This window comes from Triplophysa rosa, unplaced genomic scaffold (assembly GCF_024868665.1).
Source record: "Triplophysa rosa unplaced genomic scaffold, Trosa_1v2 scaffold272_ERROPOS173870+, whole genome shotgun sequence".
In the NCBI taxonomy this organism is placed as follows: Eukaryota; Metazoa; Chordata; class Actinopteri; order Cypriniformes; family Nemacheilidae; genus Triplophysa; species Triplophysa rosa.
In genome coordinates, this window is record NW_026634288.1 from 81,070 (window position 1) to 91,093 (window position 10,024).

Here is a 10,024-nt window from a genome sequence, read left to right on the forward strand (position 1 = left end):
TCTGTAAGCTCTTGGATTTTGGCTATGCGCGTGCTGACGAAGACCTTGAAGCGGCACGACTCTGACTTTAGCCATGTGAGCACCGTAGTGGAATCACTCCAGAGAAACGTCCCATCTGTCCTGATGCTCAGTTCCTTCTTTATAGTCTGGGCAAGCTGGGCGGCTGACAAGGCACCACAAAGTTCGAGGCGTGGAATTGAGTGTTGCCGGCGGGGGGGCCACTCTGGATCTTGCCGCTAGGAACGCCAGGTAGACTTGTCCCTGTGCATCTTCGGTTCTCAGGTAAGAGACTGCCCCATAAGCCCTTTCGGAGGCGTCACTGAATACATGAATATGTCTGGAGACCACACTTCGATCTGCATGAGCGGGAACATATGCACGTGGTAAGGAGATGCGTGATAGCAAAGGCAACTCTGATTCCCATTCCTTCCATGCCTTCTGCAGGTCAGAGGGAAGAATCAGGTCATCCCAATCCTGGGGCTTGTCCCACATGCACTGGAAGATCAGTTTAGCTCGAGTCGTGTAGGGTGAGGTGAACCCTAGGGGATCGTACTGCCGAGCTAGCACCTTATACACGTTCCTCGTGGTCAGCGATCCATAGTCCAAAGGTCAGCTCTTGTAGCCTAAGGTGTCTGTTCCCAGTGCCAGTTGAGTCCCAGGGTTGGCTCTGCCAGGCCGGACTCGTTGTGTGACAGCCACCTCTCCATACCATCAGACCTTGCTTCTCCGGGTAGGTGCTTAAGGACATCAGGCACGTTGCAGGCCCATTGACGAATCTCGAATCCACCCTAAGATGGTGGCTAAGATTCTCTGAGTCGCTCCACCAGCTCCTTGGCCTCCTCGGCTGTGGGCACACTCTGGAGACAGTTATCCACATAAAAACACTGCTCCACCGAATGCCTGACTCTTCCGTCTGGTCCACCATGGTCTCTAGCATGTCTCTGGAGAGCAAAAGTAACACAGCACGGTGAGCACGCAGTGCCAAACGGCAGAACTTGCCACTCAAAGATGTCGGGGGGTTCGTTACGCTTCATGTCCCTCCAAAGGAACCTGAGGAGTGCTCGATCTTCCGGAGGGATCCGAACTTGGTGAAACATGCTGCGGATGTCTCCACTGAACGCTACTGCAAGATCCCTGAAGCGCAGCAGAACTCCGAGCAGGGATGGTCCTAGTGTAGGCCCGGGAAGGAGGGCATCATTTAGGCTTCGACCCTGGAACTGATACGAACAGTTGAAGACCAGGCAGCTCTTCTCGTTGTGGCTCACTAGGTGGTGGGGTATGTACCACGATTCCTAGGTGAGTGAGGCTTCCTGTGGATCTATCTTCCTGACAGCACCTGCTTCCACCAGCTTGTGGATTGCTGCACAGTACTCGTTAGCCCGTCGGGGGTCCCTGTCTAGGCGCCTCTCCAGACTTCTGAGACTTGGTAGGATGGCCTCTTTAGGTGCTCTGAGGGAGGAAACACCGTGTTTCCGCAGCAGTGGGGTGGCATACCTGAGTACACCTGCGACATTTATTCGCCATCTCTTTGTCTCGAGGAGCTCAATCGCTTCCTGATCCTGCTTTGATCATACCACCAGTTCGCTGGTCTGGTAGGGCAGCATGTCCATCTTCCAGAGCTTCTCTACGTCCTGTGCTAGCTCTGTCTGAGGGGAAACACTCGTGAAGAGACACTGCCTTGCACCCATTGTCCACTGTATGGGATGAGAAGGTCCTTGGAGGGCCCATCCCAACCTAGTGCAGACAGCTGCTGGTCCTCCTGGCGGTCCCAGTCTCACCGGCTCGATCGGGGTGAGTAGATGGGGGTAATCAGCAATGATCAGCAAGAGTGGTTTCACATGCTAAAAGGGCTCAAGAGGAATGTTGACCAGATGCCTGTACTTCTTCTTAAGACAGGCAATGGGGTAGGTGTGATCTGCCAAAGCCAAGTACTGAGAAGTAAAAGCGTCTGTTATTCGAAAGGTCCTCTTGGAATGAGAGGGGGAGGATATGCTGAACGAGACAGATGATCCCTTCAGGGTTTGAACCTCCTGTCGGATTGTGCAGAGGGCTAGGTCCTCGGGCTTCTTGGGCAGGCCCAGTTGGTCGGCAGCTTCGGCGAGGAGCATCGTCCGCTCAGAACCATCGTCGAGGACAGCGTACGTTTCTAGTGTCTTGTCTCTATTGCGCAGAAGTACCCTGACGACTTTCAGTAGGACACGGGAATGAAACGATGGTCTGTCCAAGTAGAGTATTTCTATTCCGGAGCTCACTAGGCAACTCTCTGTCTTTGGCGGTTCGACCTTTGGGCGAGCATTGGCATCATGCAGGATCCTGAGGTGCCTCTCGTGGCACACATCGCAGAGCTTCTTGTGGTCACATTGTGCGGCTTGATGTCCTCGTCCACATTTCCAGCATCTTTTGTTCACTCTTATCCACTCTCTGATCTCCTCTCTGGTGAGTTTCTGAACATCAGGCAACTTATTAAGGAAGTGGTCGTTGTTCTCACAATAAGGGCAGTACGGTTTCACATTGCCTCTTTTGGTCGGATTGAAAGAGCTGTGACTCTCTTGTTTTCCCGCCTGACTCGGCATACGGCCTTCAGCTCTGTGAAGCACTGTAGCTGCAGGTCGGCTGCGTCGCTTCTCCGGTCGGTAGCCTGTTGACCCTTGGGTATGGACATCTGAGATGTTGTCGTAGCCTTGACACAAAGACTCATATCTGAGCCATTCTGCCAGGTCACGCAAAGTGTGAGTATGCCCATGACCGTAGAACATCTGTCGTCTGAAGTTCGCTCTCATCTCGGTCGGAAGCTTGGAGAGGATGCGAGCTACATGAGAACCACATCTAAGCTCCACATCACCATCCGGACCCAATGTCTGTAGCATGCCCACTAGTGACTGTACATGCAGTGAGAATCTTTCAAAGGCCACTATATCTCCTCATTTGATCTCAGGTGAATCCATGATGGTCGCAATCCTCTTTAAGGCTACTTGATGAGGCTGTCCGAACTTCTCCGTCAGGGCGGCCATTGTGTCCATGTAAGGCCTGGGTGAGTTAATAAAGGAATCAGCTATGAGACAGGCTTCCTCAAGCTTCACATGATCCACAAGGATCTGGTACTTAAAGAGCTCAGGGGCATCAGCAGGTAACAGGTTGGTTAAAGCTAGCTTCAGCCTGGAGAACTCCATCGGGTCTTTATGAACGAAAAGAGGGATTCTTGGTGCTGGTCCCTGGTATTCTCCTCTTCCCAGTGACATGACTCCTGGCGACTGAGGTAGGCATCGAGCACGGTGCGGATAACTCATGTCGACTCTGGTTGGGAACTGCTCCGCGTGAGACATTGGTGAGAAGGATCCTGACCTCTGGGGTCGAGGCCGAGCATCACAATGTTCATTACTTAGTCTGTACGAAGAAGGATTTCGTTGGTGAGAGTGCTGGAGATCGTGAGCTGGTGCTCCAGACACCGCTTGGTCTCTCATGAGCTGTAGCTCTTTCATCATCCTATCTATGACGGTAATCACTCTGTGCTCCTCCACCCTTGTGGGCATAGGATGGTACTCAAATGGGGGCCATGGCAGTGGCGGTAACTCTTCAAGCTCCTCTTCTTCCCCTAATTGGAAGTCATCGGGCCTGGAGGGCGGAGGTCTCGGCCATGGTTCTGTGGGCTGTGTCCGTCGCTCTAGTCTCGGCTCCCGGATAGAGGTAGTTGGTGGGTGTGACCATGCTATGTTCGTGTCTTGGAGGCTATCATCCCAGTCAGCGGAGGACTCATCCCTTGTGCAAGGGGTTTTATTCCATGTAACGTGAGAACGTGGGATCCACTCAGCTGCTCTGGGTGGAAAGGAGGGCGTACTGTGACGTGTTGGGCTAGACCTCCTCGGTGGAGCTGCTCCAACCACGTAATCCTGTAAATATTCCGGTTGTCTCATTTGGCGCTTGGGCTCCATCGCTCGGCTGCATACTCCCAGCACAGCTGCTATCCGGCTCGAAGGACCACAAATGTAGCGAAGGGCTACTCTGAGAGGGGCTAGTTTCAGATAAGTAGAGCAGTGAACCAGGGTGTCGGTCAGAACACAGCAGAGAGCATTGGATCAACTTAAGATGTTTATTGGGCACACAAGGACAATCATCAGAGGGGAGAGCCAGCGTTAACAAGATAACGAGGAGTACGATCAATGTTCCTTTACTGAACCCAGAGCCGTGCACAAACTGAGTGCTGTTCCTTTCCTCACTCGGACTGGTACGCTCTGAATTATCCAGGTAGTTTTAGCTGGCTGTTAAGAGACACTTCCTCTGTATTTGTAAACCGGGCCAGGTAAGATGCAGGTGGAGATGTTAAGATGTAAAGATGCGCAGATGTGGTTTCCCTGCAACAGATAACAACAGAACTCCTAAGCATGCAGAGCTATTGTGCATAACATCCATGCGGTTAACGCATTAACAGATAACCATGGCTTCTCCCCTCATACATCTTCACAATAATATGGATTACACTCATTTCTTCACCGTTACCAATACACCATTGACATAATGAAACAACACTCTTCATTAGCAACACGCTGATAAACAGTAACATGAGTGATTATCACAGCTATGAACAGCTGTGTAGCTAATAGCATGTTAGCATTAACAATAAGGAACACATTCCAAGCGAACACATATAACTCCATCTGTACTCACTCTTATTGGAGGCACATTAGCACACTACATTATAACCTGGCGCGGATGGTTCAGTTACAGCCTGATTTACGAGCCTGTGTATGCCGCACAACTGTCCCACGCGCTGTTTCAACTAGCGCTCTTCCGCGATCGCTCCGGTTGAGCGGTGCTCGCTTTCATAATAAAAGCTCCTCTAGGAACAGTGAATATCCCCACCACATTCCGACGTGTTAACTCCTCAGCTTGGGTCTTTTGCACACTTGTTTTTCTTATCAAGAACATGTAAAACAAAATAAACAAGATAACCAAATGTCACAGACTGTCAATATACGTTGCGTTTTGTTTAGTCTGTTTTCTTTTTGTATTATACCATTCCGCGCAGTTTTTATGTATTTTTCAACATAAAAAAACGATATACAGGATACAATATTAATGCATTATGAACAGAGGTGGAAAAGTACAAAAATATTATACTCAAATACAAGTACTACTACTTTGATGAAATTGTACTTGAGTACAAGTTACCAGTCAAAAAATCTACTCAAGTAAAAGTAAAAAGTAGCTTGTTTAAAATTTACTCAAAAGTAAAAGTTACTTAGTTACTTTTTAAATGCAGGAGAGGTTGCACAAAACCTCTCCTGTTTTGTACAACACCAACATTAGTCATAGTGCCTAATTTTAAATACAGGTACATCTCAAAAAATAAGAATATCGTGAAATAGGTCAATATTTTTTGTCACTCATTTCAGAGAGTGAAACCCATATAGGCTATTCTATAGATTCATTACACATAGAGTGGAATACTTCAAGCCTTTATTTCTAGAAATGTTGATGATTTTGGCTTACAGATAACGAAAATCCAAAATTCAGTGTCTCAGAAAATTAGAATATTACATAAGATCAATAAAAAAGGATATTTTAAACAGAAATGTCAGGCTTCTGAAAAGTATGTTCATTTCTATGCACTCAATATTTGGTTGGGCCTTTTGCATGAATTACTGCATGAGTGCGGCGTGGCATGGAGGCGATCAGTCTGTGGCACTGCTCAGGTGTAGTGGAAGCCCAGGTGGCTGTGATAGCGGCCTTCAGCTCATCTGCATTGTTGGGTCTGGTGTCTCTCATCATAGAGACTCTGTGGGGTTCAGGTCAGGCGGGTTTGCTGGCCAATCAAGCACAGTACCACCATGCTCATTGAACCAGCTCTTGGTACCTCTGGCAGTGTGGGCAGGTGCCAAATAGTGCTGGAAAATGAAATGAGCATCTCCATAAAGCTTGTCAGCAGAAGGAAGCATGAAGTGCTGTAAAATGTCCTGGTAGATGGCTGCGTTGACCGTGGACTTCAGAAAACACGCTGGACCAGCACCAGCTGTGGAAACGTCACACTGGACTTTTAGCAACATGGATTCTGTGCCTCTCCACTCTTCCTCCAGACGCTGGGACCTTGATTTCCAAATGAAATGCAACATTTACTTTCATCAGAAAACACAGTGGACCAAAGTCCTCTTATCAGAAGTCCACAGTCAACGCAGCCATCTACCAGGACATTTTAGCTGACCTTCTGCTGTCAAGCTTTATGGAGATGCTGATTTCATTTTCCAGCAGGACTTGATAAATAAAGGCTTGAAATATTTCACTCTATGTGTAATGAATCTATATAATATGTGGGTTTCACTTTCTGAAATGAGTGACAAAAATATTGACATTTTTCATGATATTCAATTTTTTTAGATGTACCCGTGTTAAAACGGGTTACAAGTGCACTGCAACAAATAAAGTAAATATCACAGAATCCTATAGCAGAAATATTAACGAAACAATTCTTAAATCAATATTTTCTTCAGAAGCGAAATTAAGCCTTAGAAAAGATTGTAAGCCTTATTTTCTAAATAAATATTCAATGGTACACACTGCTAAGTTTCAGCAGTGAAACCACATATAATGGTTCCACGTGTGTAAGGAACGAGAGTAAATGTGATGATTTACCAATGTAACATGATCGTTACCATGGCAACATGTACGCCGTTGATCGCAGTGAACAAGAAACATGAATCCCAAGAGTTTAATCGGTTTGATACGTATCTGCTTTGTTCGGCCAAAGACTAGTTAAGTGAGGCAATTTGAACTAAAACACAGACAGACACGCTTTATGTTCAGAGCTTCACAGCGCGCTCTCTCTCGCGGTGTTGCCATGTTTACGTATTTTTAAGAGCTTTGCATTTGTTGTTTATTCTTTTCTTATGAAGCTGCAGATAACATTATATAGTTAATAAAGTGAACAGTTGCGCGTAGTGGTTTTTTGCCTTATTAAATGTGTCGATTTGTAGGTTTATTTTGGGATTGTCATTGTGTGCTGTTCTTATCAACAATGTGATCTGGCAACACCGAAAACACACTCCCTGCCAGATTATGCACCCCCCCTCCCCACAATGGTTAGGGTGAGGATTAGGTGTTGGGGAGGGGTTAGGATTAGCCAATCGGACAGCGTGTTATTGAAGGGGGTGCATAATATGGCGGGGAGTGTGTTTTCGGCACAACACCGGCAGGGCTGCGAGGCTTTTCAAAATGCATGAACTAGCAAGCACATTTTGATATGACTTTCTTTCACCGCGCTTACAGAAGAGAGAGACATATGATGCACGTTTAAATATGTCATTATTAGTGAACCGTGCATCTACAAAACGAGATTAAACACAATATAAAGCATTATGATCCAATGTCGTTTTGACTTTTACTACACAATTCAAACTTCGTATTAGTCACCAATCAACAAGGGTACGAGCAGTATTTAAACAAATATTATTTATCTTACCTCTACATTCTTGCACATTAGGATTTGTATAAAATGCTAGTTTGCACAGCGTCCATAATCCTGTTTTTAAAGCTGAAATGGTTGTTTAAATATGGCCAGGGGTTTACTTTAGAGATGGGACGTTTGACACTAAGGCTTCGAAACCTGTTTTACTCTATTGAAGCAGACTGGTTTGAAACTGTGTCGAGGCTTGTATCAAATGTATGTGATCACGTGACCGATGACGTTTGAGGCTTCATACGTCACAATTAAACACCTGAAGCGATGTGACTGATTCAAATCTTTGCCGTGCCTTCATTCCTTACAAGGAGACGCAAAATGCTCTTAATGCGAATCAGAAAATCTAAATCCAGGGATGTCCTTATAATCAGTTCCACCATAAGAAGTATCCACTGAATTGCATATTGCAACATATTTCAAACATTTTACTAGTAAAGTGACATTTCAAAACGTTGTAACGCTTTGACGTGTGGACAATGATTCTCAAACAGAAGATACAGCTGGTATTGCTGAGTATTGCTTTTGTGTTAACTGGAATCAACAAGATGTGAATCATTAGAAAGTGGCTTCTATAATTGCAGCTGACCACTAGATGTCACTGGTAGGGTCTGTCTTTGAGGCTTTGAATCATTTTTGGTACAATCAGGGAAAAGCCTCAAAAGCTTCACAAGGCTTCATCTGCCCATCTCTAGTTTACTTCATTGTCTTCAGTAGTTAGAGTTCGTAGGGTTTCACTTTAGGACAGGTGCACTATACCGATGTCTAACTTCTCCATCGCTCTTCTGGTATCGGCACAAACTCAAACTCATTAGTCATTTGCGGTCGCGTTTTTTTCCTTGCAATGTTTTCTTTTTTTTTACTCAGTAACGGATGCGATTTTAAATATAACGAAGTACAAGACATCACACAAATCATACTTAAGTACAAATAAAATTACAGATTTTAAAAGCTACTTAAAAAGTACAAGTATACAAAAAACCTACTCCATACAGTAACGCGAGTAAATGTAATTCGTTACTTTCCACCTCTGATTATGAATATTTAATGATAATTATAAGCTTGATGTGAAATTGTGACTAAATAAAAATGTAACAAATTACGTCATTATTAACTTAATTTAAATAAACCAATATTCGAATATTCATTTTTTATGACCTCAAATATTAGAATATCAAGTTATTGAAAAATGCCCATCCATAATTTGAATCATAATTTATTCAGAATGGTGTTACTGACCAACTCGTTTGTTCATGTTTCCTAAAGTACTGTTAGGTGAGCTAACGTTAACGTATACGGAAAAGGAAAAACACCAGTGTTCTGACGATCTGAGCTACCTGCTCAGTTTGCACAGAATGTCAAAACACTGGCTCCAATCATGATTGTGGTCGCAGATATCGCTTGCCGACGTATAAAAGGCTTATTCTGATTTACCAAGGAGTGGTATGGAAAACAGCAGTCGTGAATAAGTAACGTTAACGGGTCTAAGCTAAGGCATTGCCGCCTGTTTCAAACGATGTTTACTTGTTTAAAGTCACGTAAAAAGCCACTGAACTCTGTTAAGTAATATACTTTGGGTAAACAAATAACGTTCGATATGTTAAATGTACAACTAAGTTACACAAAAACCGTCGAAAACGGAAAACTCGCAGGGCGGGAAAGTATGGTTCTGACAGAAAACTATCAGGTCGGCAAGTCCCCATTTCACCGTATCAGTAACACCAATTATTACAAACAATTTATGATACATCCAAAGTTGTCTTAACATTAATAAATTTAAGATTAACAAATACTTATGTTAATTTTAAAGGAATTTACCCTCTGGCCTCAAGAATCCACCCTGGTCTTCGGTTTTCGCGCTCGCCGGTTCACTGAGCAGCAACCCAGCTAGATATTTTTTGTTCTAAAAATATTCTGAGAATATTACCAAGCAATGTTGCATTACTGTTTTCAGCGGGCAGTTTTATTTTAGTTCCCAGAACATTCTCTTAAATGATAGGAAAACATTCTCAAAAAACATGTTAAAAATCGCATCTAATAACATTTCTAGAACATTGTCCATCCTAACGTTTCTTAAATGTTTTCAGTGGGTAGTTTTATTTTGAATGTTGATCTAAAAGGTTGGGATAAAAACATTCCAAATATGTTAAGTGATAAATCTATTGGAACATCACACCCTGCTTACAGTTTTGACAGTTTTCCCCATACAGTTATTTTTGGGTACACAGCAAGCTTTAAATTTAAAGGAACAATACGGCATTTTTAGGAGGATCTATTGACAGAAATACAATATAATATACAAAACTATTTCTTCAGAGGTGTATAAAGACATTACGTAATGAACCATTATGTTTGTAATACCTTAGAATAATTTCAAGGTACTTTATTGGCATGATTGAGTGTTCTTACAATGTTGCCAAAGCATTGAACATATAACAAAAGACATACATTAAGACATACATTAAGTACAAACATGAGATTAAAATTAAACTAATGTGCTGAGTAAGGCATAAATATAGAATGAAATATAAAATAGAGTATATGTAAGTAAACCAATGAAATATGGAAATAAAATCT

The 10,024-nt window shown here is 43.8% G+C and overlaps 1 protein-coding gene across 1 annotated transcript; it reads right to left on the minus strand.

Annotated features, from left to right (window-relative positions):
• Window positions 1–845: 845 nt before the first annotated feature.
• Window positions 846–8,246, minus strand: LOC130550259 (uncharacterized). The gene is made up of 2 exons (XM_057327679.1): window positions 7,451–8,246; window positions 846–4,349 (listed from the first exon to the last, which is right to left on the minus strand). Exon 2 carries the CDS (start codon window positions 2,865–2,867, stop codon window positions 1,842–1,844), a length of 1,026 nt encoding a protein of 341 aa, XP_057183662.1. The 5' UTR covers window positions 2,868–4,349; window positions 7,451–8,246; the 3' UTR covers window positions 846–1,841.
• Window positions 8,247–10,024: the final 1,778 nt, after the last annotated feature.

What these genes read in the sequence shown, in the direction of transcription:
- LOC130550259 (XM_057327679.1), bottom strand. Translation starts at nt 2,867, where the DNA reads ATGCTACAGACATTGGGTCCGGATGGTGATGTGGAGCTTAGATGTGGT.